This window comes from Myxocyprinus asiaticus, chromosome 16 (assembly GCF_019703515.2).
Source record: "Myxocyprinus asiaticus isolate MX2 ecotype Aquarium Trade chromosome 16, UBuf_Myxa_2, whole genome shotgun sequence".
Lineage (NCBI taxonomy): Eukaryota > Metazoa > Chordata > Actinopteri > Cypriniformes > Catostomidae > Myxocyprinus > Myxocyprinus asiaticus.
The window spans coordinates 30,248,030-30,274,846 of NC_059359.1; the positions used below are offsets into that span (position 1 = coordinate 30,248,030).

The 26,817-nt window shown below is 38.3% G+C and overlaps 1 protein-coding gene across 1 annotated transcript in view; it reads left to right on the top strand.

The window, feature by feature from the left end:
• LOC127453571 (collagen alpha-1(XIV) chain-like) overlaps positions 1-26,817 on the top strand; it is a 191,407-nt gene that overhangs the window by 159,676 nt on the left and 4,914 nt on the right. Inside the window, exons 44-48 of the mRNA XM_051720027.1 lie at positions 1,065-1,100; positions 1,590-1,656; positions 2,709-2,897; positions 16,510-16,587; positions 23,143-23,298. Of these exons, the coding sequence (XP_051575987.1) occupies positions 1,065-1,100; positions 1,590-1,656; positions 2,709-2,897; positions 16,510-16,587; positions 23,143-23,298 (526 nt within the window). The remainder of the gene's footprint in view (positions 1-1,064; positions 1,101-1,589; positions 1,657-2,708; positions 2,898-16,509; positions 16,588-23,142; positions 23,299-26,817) is intronic.

Here is a 26,817-nt window from a genome sequence, read left to right on the forward strand (position 1 = left end):
GTTCACCCCTAAATAAAAATAATGTCATCATTTACTCACCCTCATGTCGTTCCGAACCTGTTATGGTGTGTTTCTTCAACTTTGGGCACTTTTAGCACTGTAGACTTCTAAAAAGTAGGCTAATATCTTGTTTAAAAAAAGATTCACACTCTCACTGTTTTGTTTTATCATATTCGATTTTTGTCCACTAACAATGCCCAGCAGTGTACGTACATGCATCACAAGAGTTTTATGTTAATTTCTTTTTATTTTTATTTTTTTTCTGAAAGTCATGACAATTCCCACCACCTCTCAAATTCTGTATTTTGTTTAATATAATTCTGTGATGGAAATGACATTTTTATCGCTTTGATTTGGAATAAAATGGCAGGCTCCTTTGTCTTGCCGAAGCTAATTCATAGCTAACATTTTAGGTATCCTAAATTCACAATTTGGCAAAATTACTGCTGGAACCTTAAAAAATATTCTGCTTACAAGTGATATTTACCTTGGTTTTTCTTTGCTTTCCTCAACCATCACTTATCTCAAGCATGCTCTTCACTATCATTTTTGTCGACTTAGTTAACAAGTACACTAATAAAAAAAAAAAAAAAAAAAAAAATTGTATGGTGTGGTGAAATTATGCCACAACCGTGGTACAGTTCTATTTTTTTTTTATTAATAGAAATAATTTTCTCACAATAAAATTTGAAATTGTTTTTGTATACTTCAATCTATGTTTAAACTGTCATATTTTTATACATGTAATAATTTGTATTATTGTTGATGTTCATAGATTAATATTTAAAGTCTGGGTCTAGAACAAGGTTAAAACAGTAAAATCTGTACATAAAAGGTATTTGAGAAGTACCAAAAATAAATGGTAAAAAGTTTTAGTTTAATAAAAGCTAAATAAAATTCATTTTTGAGTGAATACTCCCTTTATTGTCTTTGTGTTTAATTTGTGTCATGCTCTTCGCAGATCTGTGACTTATGTTACCAAAATTCAGAAACATATTTGTCCACTTTCCTCCAAGCCATTTCCAATTCCACATGTACTGATCACTCTTTCTCTCTTTTCGTAGGGGCCTTCCGGCACCAAAGGCGAGCGGGGGGAGAGAGTAAGTCTTAAATCTGCCTCTAAACTGTCATGGAGTTTCAAATAAGGTTGTGACACATGGCACTCAGTGGCACATATGGTAGCGCTTTATCAGCCTTGGATTAAGGAGCTTGCTGACAGATCTCTTGATAAAAATCACAACAGCAGCTCCTTCTCTTTTTCACTTTCTCTCTCCACGCTATGAGATTTTTCAATTCGGACACTGCTGGAGTATTAAAAGTAGTACAGGTACAGCTATAGTTATTTGTCAGTCCAGAGCTCCCACACAGCAGACTTTTCTTATTTTCTACTGATCTTTCCACTGCTGTGGTTCTGGGCACCAAACAAAGGGCACATGCTGAGTGTTAAATAGAGTAAATTAAACACCCACATAGTACAGGCTATTAGCCTCTCTTAAAAGCAGCAGAAGTGAGTGTTGTATGTGTTTTGCGTGTTTTTATGTCACAGCAACACGTTGTGGTCTTAATCCCGTTTTGTTTGTTTTCTGAAGGGTGACATGCAGTCTCAGGCAGTTGTCCGGGCCATAGCACGACAAGTTTGCGAGCAGCTAATTCAGAGTGAGTACCTTGTTTGTGTGTGCTCAGTGGCAGTCCGTCCGATGAGGCCATGGGGGGCTGAGTCTCTTAAAACATTCTTCAAAATGAACGTGACAAGTAAAGTTATAAAAATAAACTGTTGTTTTAACCAATTTATTTCATAATGTGCACAACTCAGATGCAATGTATAAAGTAAAAAACATAAATTTTATTTATTCACAAAAGGCTAGTTTTAATCACTGAATGAAAGCCAGAGACCAACAGCATAAAGCATCCTATGATTAGTAAATTGACCTATTAGAATTAATATTTAAATTATGTAACATAATATATTTTCATACAGAATGCAGCTGAAGAATGCAAAAGGCAGAATTTGCCTTATTCCACATATCAACAAACAGATTAACCATAAATAACCAAAAACATAATCAACTACATTATTTGAGGTAATCTCTCCAACCAGTCAGCTTTCCATATCACTTTTGTGCGTCATCATGCCTGAATATGTATAATGCAACAGTTGAGGAGAGACTTTCAAACTAAATATCAGTGGAGTCCAAATTATTGAACCCCTGTATGACAGGACCATATAAAGTATACTGTAAATTTCAGGGTTCTTGTATCTTAATTGGCAGAGCAATTTGGCTACAGTTGGTAAATTATGGGTTAGCTACGCCAAGATCGTGGGTTCAATTCCCAGGTAACACTCAAACTGATTAAATGTATACTTTGAATGCACTGTACGTTGCTTTGGGGGGGGATGGGTGGAATCTGTTAAATTCATAAATGTTAATAATCAGACCATTATAAGATATCATGGAGAGATCATCTGTCTACAGACGCATAACTATCAGCAAAAAAGATATGATACTTTAACCTACCACAATCATTTGTTGATTTACCACCACTGTGTGTGCTAACTTCACTTCTAGATCCGTACTTATTGTAATTGTTTTTAATGCTTTTTCTCAGTTTACCTACTTCATGACAGGAGCTCAGTTGAAGCCTGCTGACCTGCTAAGAGAATGTTTTTTTTTTTTTATGTTAATTATTTTTACCTCTCTCCCCCTCAGGTCACTTGTCTCGCTACAACTCCATTCTGAACCAGATTCCCAGTCAGTCTGTTTCAGTACGGACAGTACCAGGTCCTCCAGGTGAGCCTGGTCGCCCGGGACCTCAGGGGCCACAGGGAGAGCAGGGTCTGTCTGGCAGACCAGGATTCCCTGGAGCTAGTGGACAAAACGGCCGTCCAGGAGAGAGAGGTAAACTTAATCTGTATTAGCTTCTGATAGGATGTGTACTGAACTGGAGGTGTATCTGTGGATGTATTTTAAGGCCTAACTTCAAACTCAGTGCCTCTTTGCTTGACATGGGAAAAGTCTGGTTCATCCTTGGGAACAATTTCCAAGCGCCTGAAGGTACCACGTTCATCTTTACAAACAATAGTACACAGTTATAAACACCATGGGACCCCGCAGCCATCATACTGCTCAGGAAGGAGACGCATTCTGTCTACTAGAGATGAATGTAGTTTGGTGCTAAAAGTGCAAATCAATCCCAGAACAACAGCAAAGGAGCTTGTGAAGATGCTGGAGGAAACAGGTTGACAACTATCTATATCCACAGTAAAACAAGTCCTATATTGACATAACCTGAAAGGCTGCTCAGCAAGGAAGAAGCCACTGCTCCAAAACCGTCATAAAAAAGCCAGACTACAGTTTGCAAGTGCACATGGGGACAAAGATCGTACTTTTTGGAGAAATGTCCTCTGGTCTAATGAAACAAAAATGTAACTGTTTGGCCATGATGACCATTATTATGTTTGGAGGAAAAAGGGTGAGGCCTGCAAGCCGAAGATCACCATCCCAACTGTGAAGCATGGAGGTGGCAGCATCATGTTGTGGGGGTGCTTTGCTGCAAGAGGGATAGGTGCACTTCACAAAATATATGGCATCATGAGGAAGGAAAATTATGTGGATTCATTGAAGCAACATCTCGAGACATCAGCCAGATAGTTAAAGCTTGGTTGCAAATGGGTATTCCAAATGGGAAAATGACCTCAAACATACCTCCAAAGTTGTGGCAAAATGGCTTAAGGACAACAAAGTCAAGGTATTGGAGTGGCCATCACAAAGCCCTGACCACAATGCGATAGAAAATTTGTGGGCAGAACTGAAAAAGTGTGTGCGAGCAAGGAGGCCTACAGACCTGTCAAAATTCCAGCAACTTATTGTGAGAAGCTTGTGGAAGGCTACCCAAAATGTTTGACCCAAGTTAAACAATTTAAAGGCAATGCTACCAAATTTTAACTAAGTGTATGTAAACTTATGACTTCAACTGAATGTGTATATATATATATATATATATATATATATATATATATATATATATATATATATATAATACGTTTAATTTATATAGCGCCTTTCCAGAGCTCAAGGACACTTTACAATAGTAACATAATAATACACAAACAAAGAACAGTCACAAAAACAGAGTTCAGATAGCACAGTCATTGAGAGTGAATACATAACACATTAAGATAAATGACACTGAGAAAACAAAAAAATTTTAAGTTGAGATTTAAACTCAGATGTTTAGACTCTTTAAGTTAGAAGAGATGCTGCGAAGAGTCAGGGGGAGTGAATTCCATATATTGGGTGCTACTATGCTGAATGACCTGCCACCTATAGTAGAGAGGCGAGATCTAGGGACAGAAAGGAGTCCGGACCCAGAAGACCTAAGCGATCGGATCGGGTTGTAGATGAGAAGCAATTCACAAAGATAGTGAGGTGCCAGATCATGAAGTGTATATATATATATATATATATATATATATATATATATATATATATATATATATAGGATGAGGGAGACACATGCGGCTCAAACTGGTGCCTCCGGCTCGTCTTTATCCCCCTCCCGGCTGATTAGCCCGATTCAGGGCTGGCCGTGTGTCTTCACGTCCCAGCCCCACCCTCCTCCTCATCACACTCCTGCATCACCCGACTCAAGTCGGGGAAACCCCCGACATGACGCACTCCCCTCCCTTCCTGGAGGGGGTGGGGGCATTGCATTTCCAGCCGTGCCTGCCGGCAGCCCTGGGAGAGACGAGGGGAGAGAAAGTTGAGAGGGAAAGAGCGAGGTGGAGCGACAGAGAGAAAGAAAAACTTGTTCACCGGCTCACGGACATGCTGTCGTCCAGTCCTCAACCGCACCTCCGCCCTCTGGTGAACGCCAGCTCGCTCCTCCCCTGGCGATGGCAGTGAGCCCTCCAGCCCCTGGCGGACAGAACCCCTTAACCCCTTTTTCGCCGGACGGCTGCATCTCCTCTGGCTCTCGGCAGCCAGCAGCGACCCCTCCGTCCCCAGGCAGACAGCCACGGCTGTTCCTTTGGCGGACGGAAGTGGCGAGGACTCCGCGACAGCGCATCCCTCCTCCTTCCCGGGTTTCGGCACCACTGTAACAGTATAAGGATGGACAAGGAGGAGGCAGGAACCGGCTGAACAGTCAACGTAAAGTTTAATGATATAAATTAACTTAAAACATAAGTAAACAAACATGCAATGCGGCCGAGTGCGTCTCTCTCTCTCTATCCCCCTCCCAGCTGATTAGCCCGATTCAGGGCCGGCTGTGTGTCTTCATGGCCTGGCCTCACCCTCCTCCTCGTCACAAATATATATATATATATATATATATATATATATATATATATATATATATATATATATATATATATTTTTTTTTTTTTTTTTTTTTTATATATTGTGATGAGGAGGAGGGCGGGGCTGGGCCCCCAATTGGGCTAATCAGCCGAGGAGTGGGATAGGGCCAAGCCGGATGCGGCAGTTCAGGAGAGAGAGCCACATGCAGCTGCCGTGTGTGTGTGTTTATGTTTGTGTTTGTGTTTTCATTAAAATATTACTTTGATGCTTCATCCGGTTTCTGCCTCCTCCGCCCATTTTAACTGTGTTACAATATTGTAACACGGTTAAAATGGGCAAGGAGGAGGCGGGAACCGGACGAAGCATCAAAGTATATATATATATATATATATATATATATATATATATATATATATATATATATATGCACTGGCGACCAAAAGTTTGGAATAATGTACAGATTTTGCTGTTTCGGAAGGAAATTGGTACTTTAATTCACCAAAGTGGCATTCAACTGATCACAAAGTATAGTCAGGGCATTGCTGATGTAAAAAAACAGCACCATCACTATTTGAAAAAAGTCATTTTTGATCAAATCTAGACAGGCCCCAATTTCAGCAGCCATCACTCCAACACCTTATCCTTGAATAATCATGCTAAATTGCTAATTTGGTACTAGAAAATCACTTGCCATTATATCAAACACAGCTGAAAGCTATTTGGTTCATTAAATGAAGCTTAACATTGTCTTTGTGTTTGTTTTTGAGTTGCCACATTATGCAATAGACTGGCATGTCTTAAAGTCAATATTAGGTCAAAAATGGCAAAAAAGAAACAGCTTTCTCTAGAAACTCGTCAGTCAATCATTGTTTTGAGGAATGAAGGCTATACAATGCTTGAAATTGCCAAAAACTGAAGATTTCATACAAAGGTGTACACTACAGTCTTCAAAGACAAAGGACAACTGGCTGTAACAAAGACAGAAAGAGATGTGGAAGGCCAGATGTACAACTAAAAAAGAGGATAGTACATCAGAGTATCTAGTTTGAGAAATAGACAGCAGTTTTCATATACAACAGTAAAGAGAAGACTCAAGGGTGCAGGCCTTATGGGAAGAATTGCAAAGAAAAAGCCACTTTTGAAATAGAAAAACAAAAAGAAAAGGTTAGAAACACAGACATTGGACAACAGATAATTGGTAAAGAGTGTTATGGATCTTAACCCCATTGAGCTTTTGTGAGATCAGCTAGACTGTAAGGTGTGTGAGAAGTGCCCGACAAGACAGCCACAACTATGGCAAGTGCTACAGGAAGTGTGGGTTGAAATGTCACCTGAGTATCTGGACAAACTGACAGCTAGAATGCCAAGGATCTGCAAAGATGTCATTGCTGCATGTGGGGGATTTTTTGATGAGAACTCTTTGAAGAAGTTTCAAATTGTGAATTTTTTTTCAAATTGTAATAATAGTTTTTCATGTTATTAATGTCCTGACTATACACTGTGATCAGTTCAATGTCACTTTGGTGAATAAAAGTACCAATTTCTTTCCATAAGAGCAAAATCTGTACATTATTCCAAGCTTTTGGCTGCCAGTGTGTGTATATGTATGTATGTATATATATATATTAGGGCTGTCAATCGATTAAAAAATGTAATCGAATTTTTACATGGTGTCCCAATTCATTAATCGCAGTTAATCGCATATACAAATATTTGCTGAGAAAGCCCTCAAATAAAAATAATTAAATATATAATGATTAAATAATTATTATACTTAATAATTATATATAGTTATCTTTAAATATGTATATATATATATATACATAAAAATAAAAAATATTCAGATAATTAAAATGCATTACATTATTGTGGCAGAAGAGTTAAGCACTGATAAGACAATACAAAAAGCGGCTTTAAAATACAATGTATTGTTTATTACAATATTATTGAACATAAGCCGATCATTGGCATACAGTTCACAGCAATCCATTTTGCAAGTGAATTTGTCAATCAGTACGAGATTTATTACGAGGTCTTGTTTAAGGACCTGTCAATGTACACCTGCGCCAGACAGATGCTTGTGTTGCATCTGGGGTGCATTGCGTCATAAACATATCATTTTTAGGTGGCTGTGTCAAGTTATTTATAGTTTAATGCTTAGAAGAACACAACTTGAGATCCCTTAGTTCGGATTTGTGCTCAATCAAGTGTTTTGATTTCTTGATTTCTTACGCAAGAACGTAACACATGTTTGTGTTGTGCTGTCTGCTGAAGGGTTGTTTTGTTCTCTGTGCATTGCCCATGCAGCTGAAGTTTTGCTTACTGCCCACTGGAGTAAACAGGTGGTACTACAAGCTTGCATTTCTCTGGAATCTTCCTTATTAGGGTCCGGGGACATTGCGATTAATTGCGTTCATTTTTTAAACACGTCATTTTTAATTAAATTAATCGCACTGAATTAGCGCTTTAAATCGACAGCCCTAATATATATATATATATATATTACCATTGTCCCATGTCTGCCAAACATGTTAAGTGGTCAAAACATCATCTCCGGCATGCAATTGAACTTTTCACTGAATGTTAGGAGTGAATGCACTTGGCTGCACAGGAAAGTGATGGGATGCTCCCTTGCTCCCTAATTATAACTTCCAGTGTGCTATCTGTCTGCACTGGTCTCAGAACAGTTAAAAATGCACCTTATTTGCATCCTAACTCCGTATACAGCCTTTGAAAGCAATATTTTTCAGATTTTGGATGAACCCATTGATTCTTAACGTGATGATGCACAGTGAATATAGGATATTTTAAGGAAAATGAGCCTTGAGTCCACATATGTGGTCATTGTGTTTAACAGCATATTAATTTCGCAATAAATAGTTGACATTTTTATAATGGCGTATCAGATGAAACTAGAGTCTATTCTTTTCACTCAAACAGGTTTTAATGTAAAAACTTAATGAGGTTTCTTACCAGCTGTAGTTTTGTTGGTGTTTCTCCCAAAGACAAACTCCGCTGTGATCGGCGCCATGTTGTTTTGTCACATGACTCAGTACGTCAAAAGTTTAACCCTTTAATGACAGCCTAGAGTCTCCTGAACTGAGATCAGTCAGTTTAAATGAAATAAAATTATGCATAGCATATGGTGATGCCAAAAGTATTGTCCACGCATGTGGACGCAGGGCTTCAGGAGGTTAAACAAGTTCCAAAGGCAGCTTTACCCAGTCTAGGGTTAAACAGGTATGTTGCAGCTATACTAATTTTAGAACACTATTGTAACCTCAAGACCCAACCAGTTGCTGGCTAATTCCCATTTATCAGTGGCCCAGTGATTGAATCCCCTAACCTCTAGGCTGAAAGCCCAGCTCTTATCCACTACTCTAACACCACTCATCATAAACAATATTTAATGTCCTTACATTTTTTATGGTTAATGTTAGAGAGCCGAGATCAGCTACTTCAAAGACACCACAAAACACGGCATATGCTTTGGGATGAATTTTTACCAACAACCTCAGAAGCAACTACAAGTCCCACAAACCTTACTGAAACTACAAAGTTTATTCGTTTTGTCTGAATGCAGCTGGGGAAGATCTACATGACCATGAGCCTCCTGTCAAGAGCACCTACAAACCTGAGTCTTGATCATGAGTGAGTGTCCTCAATTATAAAAGCTCTGATAACACACAGCCTAAGGCTTCAGCATGAGAGAGACAGTGATATATCACTGGATCGTTGGTGCTCATCTGCTTAATCATACACAAGCATACAGATGCTAAGCAGGAATGCTGAAGAGCATGGCTAAGATGCAGCCAGGGCAAAACAGATCTACTAATGAGAGATAAAAGTGATCAGTATAATTTGTGTTCAAGATGCCGCCTGGATGGTTGTTGGCTTGCCATTGTCTCTCATTTGTGCCATTCGTTTTATACAGGTGCATCTCAATAAATTAGAATGTCGCGGAAAAGTTCATTTATTTCAGTAATTCAACTCAAATTGTGAAACTCGTGTATTAAATAAATTCAATGCACACAGACTGAAGTCGTTTAAGTCTTTGGTTCTTTTAATTTTTATGATTTTGGCTCACATTTAACAAAAACCCACCAATTCACTATCTCAAAAAATTAGAATACATCATAAGACCAATAAAAAAAACATTTTTAGTGAATTGTTGGCCTTCTGGAAAGTATGTTCATTTACTATATATGTACTCAATACTTGGTAGGGGCTCCTTTTGCTTTAATTACTGCCTCAATTCGGCATGGCATGGAGGTGATCAGTTTGTGGCACTGCTGAGGTGGTATGGAAGAACAGGTTTCTTTGACAGTGGCCTCCAGCTCATCTGCATTTTTTGGTCTCTTGTTTCTCATTTTCCTCTTGACAATACCCCATAGATTCTCTATGGGGTTCAGGTCTGGTGAGTTTGCTGGCCAGTCAAGCACACCAACACCATGGTCATTTAACCAACTTTTGGTGCTTTTGGCAGTGTGGGCAAGTGCCAAATCCTGCTGGAAAATGAAATCAGCATCTTTAAAAAGCTGGTCAGCAGAAGGAAGCATGAAGTGCTCCAAAATTACTTGGTAAACGGGTGCAGTGACTTTGGTTTTCAAAAAACACAATGGACCAACACCAGCAGATGACATTGCACCCCAAATCATCACAGACTGTGGAAACTTAACACTGGACTTCAAGCAACTTGGGCTATGAGCTTCTCCACCCTTCCTCCAGACTCTAGGACCTTCGTTTCCAAATGAAATACAAAACTTGCTCTCATCTGAAAAGAGGACTTTGGACCACTGGGCAACAGTCCAGTTCTTCTTCTCCTTAGCCCAGGTAAGACGCCTCTGACGTTGTCTGTGGTTCAGGAGTGGCTTAACAAGAGGAATACGACAACTGTAGCCAAATTCCTTGACACGTCTGTGTGTGGTGGCTCTTGATGCCTTGACCCCAGCCTCAGTCCATTCCTTGTGAAGTTCACCCAAATTCTTGAATCGATTTTGCTTGACAATCCTCATAAGGCTGCGGTTCTCTCTGTTGGTTGTGCATCTTTTTCTTCCACACTTTTTCCTTCCACTCAACTTTCTGTTAACATGCTTGGATACAGCACTCTGTGAACAGCCAGCTTTTTTGGCAATGAATGTTTGTGGCTTACCCTCCTTGTGAAGGGTGTCAATGATTGTCTTCTGGACAACTGTCAGATCAGCAGTCTTCCCCATGATTGTGTAGCCTAGTGAACCAAACTGAGAGACCATTTTGAAGGCTCAGGAAACCTTTGCAGGTGTTTTGATTTGATTAGCTGATTGGCATGTCACCATATTCTAATTTTTTGAGATAGTGAATTGGTGGGTTTTTGTTAAATGTGAGCCAAAATCATCACAATTAAAAGAACCAAAGACTTAAACGACTTCAGTCTGTGTGCATTGAATTTATTTAATACACGAGTTTCACAATTTGAGTTGAATTACTGAAATAAATGAACTTTTCCGCGACATTCTAATTTATTGAGATGCACCTGTATTTACAGCTGTTGGTGGTGTGCTTCTATGCTCTGAAAACTACTGCTGCATTGACTTATGGTCGTCAAACCCTTCTTAATTTACATTTCTCTGTAAAAGACCTGTGCAGATGAATCCCGGTGGAGAGCATTTTTTCAACTATCTGGCTTCATCACCTTTTCCTGTGGTTGCTTGCCATTCGAACGGCTGTATTTTTCATTGAAAAAAGCACTATAAAAAGTGAGGAAAGCGCAGTGGTTTCCTTGTCAGGCTCAGGAGATCCTTGGGCTCACCTTCAGTGTTTGTCAGGGCTGGCTCTGGCGGCTGCTGTGAAAGCAACAGTTGACATATTTATCTTAATCCTCACCATCCGCAGGAGTCTCGTCTTATTCCCATTCTCCCTGACTCGGCTACATCTATACGTGGACCACTGAGGCAGCGCACTATCAATAGAGGTATTAACTATAGAAATCTTCGATTGCTGTAGCATGCCAAACCAACAAAAGAATCTCCAGGTGCCGGCCCGGTACAAGCGAAGATTGCTTTGATAAATGCGAGATCCCTCTCTAATAAATCGTTTGTCTTAAACTATTTTTTTTTATATCACACAACCTTGGATTTTTTATCGTGACTGAGACTTGGCTCAACATTGGTGAGTTGGATTTATTATCCGATCTCTCTCCAGTGGATTGTGACTATTTTAACTCTCCCAGAACAGTGGGACGAGGCGGGGGATTGGCTACAGTTTTTAAAAACCATTTTAAATGCAGACTATTGCCTTCAGATCAATATCAGACATTTTAGCTGCAGCTTCTGAAGATTGAAATATCCAGTTCTGTGCTTTGTGCTCTCATTTATAGACCATCTAGACATAATAAGGACTTTATTCATGAATTTGGGACTTTTCTTTCTACTATCATCCCTACAGCTGATAAACTTCTCATTGTGTGCTACTTTAATATTCATGTTTGTTGCCCTTCCCATAACTTGGTGAAGGAGTTTGTGCAACTCACTGATTCATTTGACTTTACACAGCATGTTACTGGTCCTACACATGAACACGGACATACGCTTGATCTTGTTTTATCACTTGGTCTTCCAATATGTAATATTGATATTAATGATTTTTGTCTGTCTGATCATAAAGCTGTTACTTTTAATGCAATATTTCCATATTTGCCTCTGATTGAGCACAAGCCTTGATATCATTTTCGTCCCATCTCTTCTTTCACAGCAATGGAATTTTCAAATGCATTTTCAGAGTCTAAAGCATCAAGCATTATGGAAGCCCCTTCGATTAGTTTGTGTACTGAGGAGCTTTCTATGTTGTTTAATGAGACATGTACAAATATTCTGGTCTCTGTTGCCCCTTTTAGAACTAAGTCTCCCAAACCTAGGACACAGCCTTGGTTTAATAACCATACACGAGCCCATTGGCAGGAATGCCGGAAAACTGAACGCAAATGGAAAAAAGACAAGTTACAAGTATCCTATGAGATCTTAAAGAACAGTCTGTCCGCTTATCAGCTAAATATTTTTCAGATTTAATTTCTAAAAACTCACATAATTCAAAAGTTATGTTTAATACTTTGGACAAAGTAATTAATCCCAGGGTTAATTCATATCCATATGCTGCCCCTGAGTCTTGTATAATCTTTTTAGATTTTTTTTATGAGCAAGGTAGCTGCTCTGCATTTCTGTATTCCTAGTAATAGCTATGATCCTTCTATTCCTACTTCTTATTCTGCTCAGTTAACTAATTTTACCCCTATATCTCTCTTGGATATAATTTTAAAGATGGAACCCAATACCTCACCTTTGGATATTATGCCCACACGGCTTTTTAGAGATGTGCTAGGTTCGATTGGTCCATCTGTTTTGGCCATTATTAATAGCTCGTTAAGCACTGTCGTTGTTCCTTCCTGCCTTAAGCATGCAGTGATTCAGCCTTTTCTTAAGAAGCCAAATCTTGATCCTACCGACTTCGACAACTTTCAACCTATCTCTAAAATGCCTTTTTTATCGAAAGTTCTGAGAAGATTGTCTTTTCACAGCTTTCCTCATTTTTAGCAGAATATAATATTCTTGATAAATTCCAATCTGGGTTTAGACCCCGTCATAGTACCGAAACCGCTCTTCTTAAAGTGACAAATGACCTTTTGCTCACTTTGGACTCTGGTAGCTCAGCGATTTTAATTTTGCTTGATCTAACTGTGGCGTTTGATACAGTTCATCATACCAACCTTTTAGACTGCCTAAAGCAGGATGTTGGTATTAGTGGCACAGCTTTATGTTGGTTTACCTCCTATCTTTCAGACAGGTCCCTGGCAGTTAGAATTGGTAACCACTCATCTCCCCCTGCACCTTTCTCCTGTGGCCTGCCTTAAGGTTCCATTTTAAGCCCTATTTTATTTTCATTGTATATGTTACTTTTGGGTTCTATTTTTAAGAAATATCATATCTCTTATCATTGCTATGCCAAAGATACACAGCTATATGTTCCACTGCATTTTGATAATGGCTCCTGTGCAAATATTAACAAGCTAGGAACTTTCTCCATCTAAATGAGAGTAAAACTGAAATTGTTGTTTTTGGTTCTCTATGCACCGCCCCTCAAATTTCTAACTATATGGGGTCTTTCTCTGGGGCTGTTAGCCCTTATGCAAAAAATCTTGGTGTAGTCTTTGACTCTGAGCTAAACTTTGAGAAACAAGTCAGTGCAGTGGTGAAAAGCAGCTTTTTTCAATAAAGGTTAATTGCAAAGTTATAGCCAATGCTCTCATTTAAAGACATGGAGATAGTCCTCCATGCTTTTGTATCATCTAGGCTTGATTATTGCAATGCTGTGTATTTGGACCTCAGCCAGTCATCTTTATACCTTTTGCAGTTGGTACAGAATGCTGATGCAAAATTACTGACTGTCACCAGAAAGAGAGACAGTATTACTCCTATTCTGGCCTCTCTTCACTGGTTACCTGTCATATACAGGATCCATTTTAATGTTCTATTATTTGTTTTTAAAACTTTAACTGGCCACGCCCCTTCTTACTTATCAGATCTGCTGATTTTACATCTGCCCCCAAGGAAACTTAGATCTGCCGATAAACTCCTTCTTCAGATACCTCGGTCATGCCTAAAATGTAAAGGTGATTGTGCTTTCTCGATAGCAGGTCCCAGGCTGTGGAATAAGTTACCATTGAGTATTAGATCAGCTCCCACTCTCGATGCTTTTAAATCAGTTCTGAAGACTCACTTTTATACCCTGGCTTTTGAGTCTCATTCAGAAGGGTATTTAATAATGGTTTTATTTTAGCTTTTGTATTATTTTGTTTCTGCTTTCCGTTTTTGAAATTATCTTTGTACAGCACTTTGGGATACATTAGTTGTATTAGAAATGTGTTTTATAAATGAAGTGTGACCTTGACCTTAATAACATGGTGGAATGTGTTTCTGTTGATGTTAACAAGAAGCCTATAATCACATCTCATTCAGAGGCTCTTTTGAATGAATTACCAGCCTTGTTCAGAGGTGATGAAGAAGCAGACCGCCTGTGGGTGTTTAGACCCTTAGAGACAAATAATTGGACAAATCAGCTATGACCCGAAACTCAGCTGTGATTTCTAAGCCTTAGCTGTCATCAATACCACTGCATGATTTTAATAGTAGTAATGCAATTGTAGGCTGAAATAGGGTGGGTGGTTTAATGGTATATACTGTGCGTACAATTGTATAATTTTGCTATATCGTTTATACTGCAGTTTATACTACATATTGCGCTGCAATCAGTTGACACTAGACAGGACTGCTTTGTGTTATTTTCATGTAAAAGTGAGGAGCGGGGTCCCCACGTTCATGGAAAACCTGGAAAATTCAGGATATTTTAAAAAAGATACATTTGCTTGAAAAAGTCAGTGACAATCATGGCAATGAGCTACATCTTAAAGTCATGGAAAGGTAATGAAAATTTCTATAGTGATTATAATTTCTTTAGGTACTGTATGTTCAGCTCTAAAGTACTTAATTAGCTATAAATTGCTCTTCGTGAGTGTGATATATTGTTATTTTAATATTATTGAACATAAGCCTATCATTGCCTACAGTCCTGTATTCCATTTTGCAGTTGAATTCGTCAATCTGTCCATGATAAATGTAGTATAAGGGCTTTCTAAGGACACATCAATGTACGCATGCATCAGACAGATGCTTTTGGAACGTGTCAGGTCACAAACAGAGCGTTTTTAGGTCGCTTTGTCAAGTTAAACATACTGTAGCTTGAGGGGGGCCTGGGTAGCTCAGTGGTAAAATACGCTGGCTACCACCCCTGGAGTTCACTAGTTCGCTAGTTCGAAACCCAGGGTGTGCTGAGTGACTCCAGCCAGGTCTCCTAAGCAACCAAATTGGCCCGGTTGCTAGGGAGGGTAGAGTCACATGGGGTAACCTCCTCGTGGTCGCTATAATGTGGTTTGTTCTCGGTGGGGCGCGTGGTGAATTGAGTGTGGTTGCCACGGTGGATGGCGTGAAGCCTCCACACGCGTTATGTCTCCGTGGCAACGTGCTCAACAAGCCACGTGATAAGATGCGTGGGTTGACCCTCTCAGAGGCAGAGGCAACTGGGATTCGTCCTCTGCCACCCGGACTGAGGCGAATCACTATGCGACCACAAGGACTTAGAGCGCATTGGGAATTGGGCATTCCGAATTGGGCATTCCAAATTGGGAGAAAAAAAAAAAAAAAAAACATAGTTTGAAACTTTGAAAAACACATCTTAAGATCCCTGCATTCGTAATTGTGTTCCATCCAGCTGTGTTTGAACAGAAGAACGCGTACTCATGGAGCAATTTCCAAACGCCATTGTGCCCTTGAAGGGCATTTCTGGAAGGGGACGCCACACCAAGTGTCGTTCCAAATGAAAGAAAATTAATCTTTTCACGAAGGGTGAAGAATCCATTTATACTGTAATGTCATGTTCCCTTCAGAGTACAGAGTGAGTAGGGCATAGGGATGATCACTTGCAAATGGAATTTGCCCTTGTGCTGTCGCTAGTGACAAGGAAGCTTGAGTGTGGTTTGTTGTCTGTACAGCTGCGCATTACATTGAGTTTCAATTACCCCCTACCAAAAACAGGTGGTACTTCAAGCTTGAATTGCTCCGATGGTAGGAATATTTTTTTATTGTGGTCTGGGAACATGATTAATTGCATACATTTTTTTTAACCCATTATTTTTTATATATAATTAACTAAATTAACATGTTAAATTATAATAACAGCTATAAAAATTACTCAGACCATGATATATGATTTTTATTGGCTTTGCCACCCAGCGTTGGGCTGAAATCAGTATTAAAATGACAAATTTGTTTGCCATTGTTTGTCATGTGATTATTGTATAATCCCTGCGACAGCTTCATCAACAGAGATTTTAAATGCAGTACAAATTTTAAAATCTGTCAAATAATCAATAGAGACACTTTTATTGTTTGGTTTCCTCTCTCATAGTGACTAGCAGTTGAATCAGACAGGAGCTCTCACTGCTTAACTGGATAACCAATAGCCACATAAGACTGTGTGCCAGCTCTTTTATCTCTTTCCCCGTTGTCTCTAAGTGGAGGCCAGTGGTGTGGTATAAGTGTAACAGTACATATATAAAAGGCTGCAGCTACAGGTATTTCAGATGGGTTTGCATGTTCTAACAGCTCTCTGTCTCTTTGTCCAGGTCTCCCGGGAGAAAGAGGCGAGAAGGGCAGCCCAGGGGTAGGGACACAGGGTCCCCGTGGTCCCCCAGGACCCCCAGGTAAGATCTTATATGTGCAATTGCCTTTAAGTTCCCAGGTTAGGACATGCTGTGGCTTTGACTTGTGTATGCTGGGACAACTCTTTAACAACCGTGATCACAATTTGACTCATTAAAGGGATAGTTCACCCAAACATTTAAATTCTCTCATCAATTACTCACTTTCATGCCATCCCGAATGTGTAAGTCTTTCTGTCTCCTGCTCAATACAAATTATGATTTTTAGAAGAATATCTCAGCTCTGTAGGTCCTTTCAATGCAAGTGAATGGTGACCAGAACTTTGAAGCAGCAAAAATCACATAAAGGCAGCATAAAAGTAATCCATATGACTCCAGTGGCTAAATCTATGTCTTCTGAAGCGATGCAGTCACTTTGGGTGGGAAACAAATCAATATTTCAATCCTTTTTTTACTATAAATCTCCACTGTCACTTTCACTTTCAGAATGTGAAAGTGGAGATTTATAATTAAAAAAAAAAAGGACTTGGACAGTTGAAGTCAGAAGTTTACATACACCTTAGCCAAATACATTAAAACTCAGTTTTTCACAATTCCTGACATTTAATCATAGAAAACATTCCCTGTCTTAGGTCAGTTAGGATCACTACTTTATTTTAAGAATGTGAAATGTTACTGAACATCCACTTGATCGAACGAGGAAGCTGAGCGCCTTTTTTGTTTCTTTTTGTGCTGGTTCTGCCTAGTGGCTGGAGTTTGTTTTGTGTAGCAGCACTCCTTCGGGAAAGTGTTGTGGATGAATCTGCACGTTCTTTGTACTTACACCTCCTATTGGTTTGTTTGAGTTTAGAGGGATGGACGCTGGTTGGCGCTGTTGTGGGTTAATGCGCATGTTTTTCTTTTTTCTGTTTGTTTGGTTCGGGGTTTGATTGTTACACTAATGTGGAATGTGGTCTTTATAATTTTATTTTTGACACATAATCTATTTTTTATAATATGTAAAAATGTCAAATGTTAGTATGAGTGGATTATCTCTCTCCACGTGGAATGTGAATGGGTTGGGACACCCCATAAAAAGAAGGAAAGTTATTTCTCTTCTTAAACGTAAGAAATATGATATAGTATTTCTTCAAAAAATGCATCTTTCCCCAAAGGAAGCTGAAAAATGTGGGCATATAGCTTTGGCACTACTATAGATAGATGGGTGGGTGGGTGGGTGGGTAGGTAGGTAGGTAGATAGATAGATAGATAGATAGATAGATTCAAGCATTGCATTCCATTGACCTCTGTGAAAGTTCATGTGCTATTTTATTTAGTGATGAAAACAAGCTTGCTTTCATTAACATATATATTCAGTTTTCATTTTCTTAGTGTTTCCTCTCTGAAATAGACCCTGCTGCTGCATGTCACGGGAGCACAGTGAGGGTCTCTTGGGCTGGTGATAACCATTTTTCATTTCCCTTGCCTGACAGAAGGCAGCTGTAAGTCGTCAGGAGGGAGGTCACACCTCTGATGCAAGACCTCCTTAAATATTACACTAAAACATTTGTTTGCCTATTGTGTATTTATTTATTTTTCTTGGCACTCCAAAGGAATATAATTATTTTTGTTTGACTTCTCATCTTAATGAGATGGTGAAAAATATTCAAAGCACAAGAACTCGTGGAGTTGGAAGGGAATATTAAAAGTGCCGAGGCAGAGCTGAAGCGGCGAATGTCGTCTGATGGCCTTGGAGAATTGACCCGATTGAAATACAGATATAATACTATTTTGTTGCGGAAAGTGGAGTTTTGGCTATTCAGGGCAAGACAGTCATACTTTGAGTCGGGGGACAAAGCAGGGAAACTTTTGGCTAGATATTTAAAGCAGAGAGAGTCTTTTTTTACCATTCCCTCAGTGAAATCTGCTGGTGGTGAAATTTTTACCTCGGCCATTGATATTTATAATGTTTTTAAAGAATTCTATCTTGATCTCTATAGTTCCACAACTTTGTCTACTGATGAAGATATTAGAAACTTTGTGGAACCATTAGAACTCCCTAAATTGACGAATGAGCAAAAAAATTCTCTTGATTCTAAGATAAACTTGGAGGAGCTTGGCGAGGTAATTAAGGCCTTGCCTACAGGCAAGGCTCCGGAGTCAGATGGCTTTGCCGCTGAGTTTTGTAGATCTTATGCTACAGAACTGGCTCCACCTTTGCTAGAAGTTTATACGGAATCATTAAAGAATGGAAAGCTTCCACCAACCATAACGCAAGCCTGGATCAGTCTGATTCTTAAAAAGTTCAAAGATCCAAGCGAGTGTAAGGGTTACCGTCCAATTTCCTTTTCCAGCTAGACATTAAAATATTGTCAAAAATTTTGGCTAACCGATTAAGTAAAGTTATGACATCTCTTAAACATATAGATCAGGTGGGGTTTATTCGGGCCCGTATCTCTTCTGATAACATTAGGCGTCATTAATTCATTCATTAATATCATGTGGTCAGTGGCGAATGATCAGACTCCGGTCACTGCCATCTCACTTGACGCCAAAAAGGCATTGGATATGGTAGAATGGGATTATCTTTTTTAAAGATTTTACGATAACGGCTTTTCAGCCAGGTGCCTTTCAGTGGCCCAAACGGGGCATTAAGCATTTGGGTATTTTATTCCCAGCAAATTTGTGTGAGTTAATTTTGACCCTTTAATAAAAAGGTTTTCGAGCGATGTGGGCAGGTGGGCTTTATTACATTTATCGATGATTGGGAAGGTTAATGTTATTAAAATGAATTATATTCCAAAATTCAACTACCTGCTACAGTCTCTCCCTATAGATGTCCCCCTCTCTTATTTCAAGCAATTTGATAGCATGGCGAAGTCCTTCATTTGGAATGGTAAGTGTCCCAGATTAGTCCCATTTCAGTAAGCTGCATAGGCTGATTGACAAAGGTGGGCTAAGCCTTCCCAAGATTATGTTTTATTATTATGCATTCGGTCTCAGACATTTGGCTCATTGGTCACTTCCTCTTGAGAGAGCCCCTCCCTGGTTTTGTATTGAACAGGAAGTTCCTGCCCCTATTTCGCCATTACAAAGCCTTTCTATCAAACTAACCGGAGAAGTTAAGTTACACCCCATTATCTCACATTTGTATTCGGTATAGACAAAAGTGTCCAGAGTGTTTAATTCGGACATTTATTTAAATGTTGCCACGAGCATATGGCTGAACCCAAAATTATATATTAATAAGTCCCCTTTCTGCTGGTCAGAGTTGATTGTGAGGGGGGTTACTACACTCGGTGACCTATATGAGAGCGGAGTGTTGAGATCCTTTGAAAATTTGGTTCAACATTTTGGGATTCCCAGATCTCAGTTCTTCAGGCATTTACAGCTGCACCACCTGCTCTGTACTATTTTTGGGAGTAGCATATACCCCCCTAAAGCGGCAGACACTCTGGGAGAGGTGATTACTGCTTTTGGAAAAGGTCATGAGGCATCAGTGTATTACTCCCTGTTAATTCAGAGTCTTGGGAACGTAGCTTTAACTTCTATCAAGAGACTATGGGAGGAAGATTTAAACTTGGTGTCAGAGGAGGGAGTGTGGGCTAGGATTCTAAAAAATGTCAAGTCTGCACCTTGAGATGCAACGGTGCACCTTATGCAATTCAAGATTTTACATTGATTCTATTAGACCCTTCTAGGTTTTATAGGCTTGGTCTTAAAGACACACCCATCTTGCTTGGTTTTTGTGTGTGTGTGTGTGTCGATAATCATGTATTACCACTGTGATGTTGTTGGGGGCCAGAGTGGGGTTGGGGATTGGGAGGGGTAATAGTGGGGGTTAATTGTTGATTCTGTGTATATATGTTTTGTTTTTCTGTGTTTAATATGTGAATCAATAAAAAATTGTTAATCAGAAAGAATGTGAAATGTCAGAATAATAGTAGAGAGCATGATTTATTTTAGCTTTTATTTATTTAATCAAATTCCCAGTGGGTCAGAAGTTTACATACACTTTGTTAGTATTTGGTAGCATTGCCTTTAAATTGTTAAACTTGGGTCAAACGTTTTGGGTAGCCTTCCACAAGCTTCTCACAATAAGGTGCTGGAATTTTGGCCCATTCCTCCAGACAGAACTGGTGTAACCGAGTAAGGTTTGTAGGACTCCTTTTTCTCCCTTTTTTTCACGCTTTTTCACTTCTGCCCACAAATTTTCTGTCGGATTGAGGTCAGGGCTTTGTGATGGCCACTCCAATACCTTGATGTTGTTGTCTTTTTTTGCCACAACTTTGGAGGTATGCTTGTGGTCATTGTCCATTTGGAAGACCCATTTGCAACCAAGCTTTAACTTCCTGGCTGATGTCTTGACATGTTGCTTCAATATATCCACATAATTTCCCTTCCTCATGATGCCATATATTTTGTGAAGTGCACCATTCACTCCTGCAGCAAAGCATGCCGATAACATGATGCTGCAACCCCCATGTTTCATGGTTGGGATTGTGTTCTTCGGCTTGCAATCCTCACCTTTTTTCCTCCAAACATAACGATGGTCATTATGGCCAAACAGTTAAATTTTTGTTTCATCAGACCAGAGAACATTTCTCCAAAAAGTAAGATCTTTGTTCCCAGTCTGGCTTTTTATGGTGGTTTTGGAGCAGTGACTTCTTCCTCGCTGAACAGCCTTTCAGGTTATGTCGATATAGGACTCTTCCACATCTCTTTCTGTCCTTGTTAGAGCCAGTTGTCCTTTGACTTTGAAGACTGTAGTGTACACCTTTAATGAAATCTTCAGTTTTCTGGCAATTTCAAGCATTGTATAGCCTTCATTCCTCAAAACAATGATTGACTGACGAGTTTCTAGAGAAAAGCTGTTCCTTTTTTGCCATTTTGACCTAATATTTACCTTAAGACATGCCAGTCTATTGCATAATGTGGCAACTTAAAAACAAAAACAAAGACAATGTTAAGTTTCATTTAATGAACCAAATAGCTTTCAACTGTGTTTGATTTAGTGGCAAGTGATTTTCTAGTACCAAATTAGCAATTTAGCATGATTATTCAAGGATAAGGTGTTGGAGTGATGGCTGCTGGAAATGGGGCCTGTCTAGATTTTATCAAAAATGACTTTTTTCAAATAGTGATGGTGCTGTTTTTTACATCAGTAATGTCCTGACTATAATTTGTGATCAGTTGAATGCCATTTTGGTGAATTCAAAGACCAATTTCCTTCCGACACAGCAAAATCTGTACATTATCCCAAACTTTTGGCTGCCAGTGTTCACTTCTGACCCACTGGATTTGTGATATAGTCAGTTAAAAGTGAAACAATCTGTCTGTAAACAATTGTTGGAAAAATGACTCGTGTCATGCACAGTAGATGTCTGTGGAGTGATTAAAAAATGAGTTTTAATGACTTCAACCTAAGTGTATGTAAACTTAATCTGTTTCTCTCCCACACCTATTATTATTGCTTCTGAAGACATAGATTTAGCCACTGGAGTCATATGGATTACTTCTATGCTGCCTTTATGTGAATTTTTTTAATGTGTCTTTTTCTTTCTTCTTATTCCCTTTAAAGGGAGTATCAGGAGTACTGGGATTGACCTTTTTTGTTAAAATGTTCATTTATGTCAATAACAAGGACTTCTTTGTCCTCAAGCAATTTGAAACAGTAGTAAAAAAATTCATTTCCATCCAAATTTGAAAAAGCAGAGTTCAACATCTTCATATTGCACAGACTACAAGAATTTCTGTTATTAAATATCACTCATAGAAAATACAAGCTTGAAACTTTTAATAACCTCAGCACACATCTTGATCTGTTTTTGGTTCCTTTGATTCCTGTCTAAAATATCAAGTAGATATTGAAACAATATTTGGGTCAGAGAGAAATGTCTTTATATCGATTTTAGCTGGACCGCTATCGAGTAGACTTTGAAAAATATCAGTGTCTGCTCACTGCTAATTGTGGTTTGATCAATACTCCTCACAAATGAAATTCATTAAAGCCACGGAGTTGTAAGAACAAGTGACATCTGAGGAAGGTTGTGGAATGGCAGGGGCTAACACTTAAGTATGATAAAAGGAATGGGTTTCACATTAAAAACAAATGTGAAGAAAACTATTATTGACTGCTGCACCGTGTTTTGTGAGGAATAAAGCCAGACAGACTATGGGTGTGGAGCTCAGCTGGGTTTCATGAGGCAGACAAACAATGTCCAATGTCTTCTACTAAATTCAACACTTAAATCCCTTCACTTGCTACCTGTGTCTTACAGAATTGATTTCAAGATCTTCTTATACATTTTGAAAAATATTTATAGTTGCCCCTACATACCTCAGCAATATGATTATGAAATATACCCACTTAGTTCACTCAGATCACCCAGCTGCAACTTGCAGTTGATTCAGTTAGCACTTTTTATTTTATTTTAAAGCCTAATTTTATGTACACTCTTATTTTATTCCTGTTCTATATTTATTTTATCTCCTTCCAAATGTTTCGATGTACGTAAATCTTTATTTACATAGATACGTATATATGTTCTATAAAGTTTTAAGTTAAGTTTTAAAAGGAGCTACAGTTTATAACCAAAGCTGTACTTACTATCTCAGGGCCTCCTGGAGAAGGTCGGACAGGCAGTCAGGGCCCTCCAGGGAGACCTGGCATTCAGGGCACCTCTGGACGCCCAGGTACCCCTGGTAACCCTGGCCCTGCAGGACCCCCTGGCTACTGCGACCAGAACTCCTGCCTCGGGTACAACGTTGGAGGTAATCCTCTCTAACCCTTCCTCTGTCTCTCAGACTCCCTCCATCTGTCAAGAGTTCTCAATTTTATTGAAATGTACATCTAGTTTTAAAGGTAACCGTGGATACTGAACTGCTGAAAGTCAATTATAGAGTTAGTCTGGTAGCGACAACGAGCTGTTATTGAGTTCTAGTAGACAATACAGTTTAAGACTGCTTTTCAGGGTTCACTGATTATAATCACCATAGAGCAAACTGATGAGAGAATACTATTATTCTCTATGGCCTTTTTGAAGTGCTTTGCTCATTTTCATTTGAGATTGTATTTCCATAACTGCCCCTGAATGGCAAGCCCATTGCTTTCCCATCCGAAAAAAAAAGTAAAAAAATAAAAATAAATTATTAATAAAAAAAAACTACTTCTTAAACCAGCCTAAGGTGGTTGGCTGGTTTTAACTGGTTTAAGCTGGTTTTGCTGGCCTCCCAACCTGGCCATGCTTGTGTTTAGCTGGGTGGCTAGCTGGTCTCTCAGCCTGACCAGCTGAAAAGCACCCAAAACCTCTCTAAAACCATCAAAACAGACCAGTCTATGGTCAGAATGGGAGTCTAGTTAACCACATTAGGCTAGTTTAAGCTTTTCGTCAGCAGAGTTTGGGCATAAACAAGCTTGTTGTCTGATTTTTATCATATAAAACTGGCCCTTACCAAACATTGCTAAGAAAAAGAAGGATCACAGCTGTTATTCTGCTTGTAAATTTATCAAGGAGTGTAAATGCTCTCAAAGTTGTTTTCTACCTGCATTTTTAATATATGAAAGCGAGTCTCTAGGTCAGATTAAACAGCAATTGACCGCATATTTTAAATGATTTATCAGATCCTAGCAAAGCTTTCTGGTAAACGCCTCATAGATAATTGCAATGTTGCTTTGTCAGAAAATAAGGCAAATGTTCTCTTGGGTTTCTGAAATGCAAGGCAGTTAAATGAAGATTAATACTGTATGCTACTCAATAGATTTATGACATTCTGCATCAACACTTTTAATATCTATAAAGGTTATAGCTGTAAGCTTTCACAGTCATCATAAAATATTGTAGCACCGGTATTACAAATTGTGTAACTTGTTCAGAACTCGTTCTCTCTGGAATAAGTCATTTCTAATGACAAAATGCAAGTTTATATGCAGTAACCATACTGAAGACCCCATGAAATCAAGTTTTGTTGCTTTTAGTCCATGTCTATTAGATCTGAAGCCAGCTATATGCTAGTGTAACAGTTTTTCCTCTTCTGGGAACACACACCAAAAATATTAATGAGTCATCTTGCACTATAGAGGTTATTGTCCAACCAGTTGCTCTCTAAAATGAGGATGTTCCTCCCCCTAATACCACCTGCCACCGACAAGCAAGTAGGTTCATGGCTGCACTGCAAATAATAATTTTTTTACTTAGTATTTTTTATTTTATTTTACACAGGGTTCGTACAAAGTGCTTGAAATACTTGAATTTGGCTTTTTCAAATTTAAGTCCAGGAAAACCCTTGAAAATAGCCATTTTTACCAAGAGGTGCTTAAAAAGTTCTTGAATTACAGAAAATCATAAATACATTGCTTAAATCATTTAATAAATGAAATGTATTTATTTATTTTCGGAAAAACATGATGACAGCGCATAGACGGCGCTGTCATGTGGCACCTGTTACTTTTGGCAGCGTTGTTCAGAATGGGCCAATCACAATCAATTGTTACTGGAGGATTTCAAAAATATATATTTTAGAGATACTGCTGTGGCAGATTTAACAAGTATGAATCTTTGCAACTATCAGTTTTAATTTTAAATTACTCTCCAGAGTGAAAAAAAGAAAAATGATGTAAAACATTCTGAGATTTGAATGCAGATCAATGGAGGATTCAGTTTTGTGAGCCGTCTAGCGCCCCCTTGTGTAAAGACAACTTTGTGTCTCACAAAATAGGTTATTTCTGACATTTGGGTCAATATCAAAATATGTTGACAAACATGTCCCTTGACTTTTTTTAGTTATGAAAAAGCTTTCAAATAGCGAATAATAAATAAAAGTTATCATTCTACAACCCAACCTTTAATGATATGAAATGGCTTGACTGTTTTGCAAATTTTTTAGAAAATATATTTGTAACTGTCAATTGCCTGACAACATTTTTTGTCCCCTTCAACTGGTACACCAATTCTATGACATGTAAAGTTATTTATGTATTTATTTTGTACTTCTTTTTAATACAAGCAGTATTAAAAAAGCAAAACAAAATTATTATTAATAATTACAATAATTTTAAAAGAATGTTTGTCTCTTGATTTCATGGCATTGGTGTTATCAATGTTTTTTTTTTTTTTGTTTGTTTTTTTATGTTTTAAAAAAAAAAATTAAATACAAAAAAATTTGGAAAATAATATTTAAGGTCAAAGTTCAGAGGCTGCTTAAATATGCATATAGTGATTTTTGCCAGCATGTTAATAAGTTATTAATTCACATTTTAACTAATATTTTCACACAAAAATATTTGGTGTTGTACCCCACCGAACCCTCAAAACGTGGTGTTGTAACCCATTTAACCCTCATTAGTGTTAACTTAGTGTTAACTTGCTTCATTCGTGAAACAAAATTAAATAATGAAAGAACAAAAACAGCCAAGTTGTCCTTTATGAATAAAAATGTATGTCAGCATGTTACAAAATGTTTACCCTCAGTGTTTATTGGCAAAAACTGATTGGATAATTTGGAAAGTCACAATTTTTTGAGAATGGCCCATTAGCAATTTCGGTCAATTTCTTACATAAATTTGTTGTGTGACTTTAGAAAACATGGAACACAGCACATGAGTCATATGGACTACTGTTTACGGACCCAGTTATTCACTTTTGCTGAAAAGAGAAGTACGATTTAAGGGAGCACACTACAATTGCACATCAATTTCGTCATGAATGAACCAAGAATTGCTATAGTGAGAATATATAGTTAAAGATGCACATTGAGATATGTTGTACTTGTAATAAGTGGTGTTTTAAAAAAATAAATTAACTAAATTAATTTAAATATATATATTTAAAATTAACAAATAAATAAAAAAAATTTATTGACATCTCGAGCATAGTCTATGAAAACAAATAAAAATGTGCTTGAAAAGTCCTTGAAAGTCCTTGGATTTAACTTTAAAGCATCTGTACGAACCCTGTTTACAGTATAAATACCTAAACACCCTTCTAAATGTTGAGAAGCAAAAGCAGAAATCTCTGAAATAAAAACAATTGTGAGCTGTATGCTTAAAACAAGACAAAACTATTTGTCTTAATAAATAAAGTTTATTTTTCTTACCCCAATGGAAAATAGTTTTTTCTTGTCTTTAATTTTGCTTCTGAAGTAAGTTTATCTTGTTTAAGGATGTTTAGATATTTAATATATTAAAGAAGTATCACAAGAGCAAGTTGTATTGCCCTATATCAGCATGGCTGTGATTTGGCCACAATCAATCACAGCTGTGCTTATTTAGGGCAATACAGCTCTTTTGCTCAG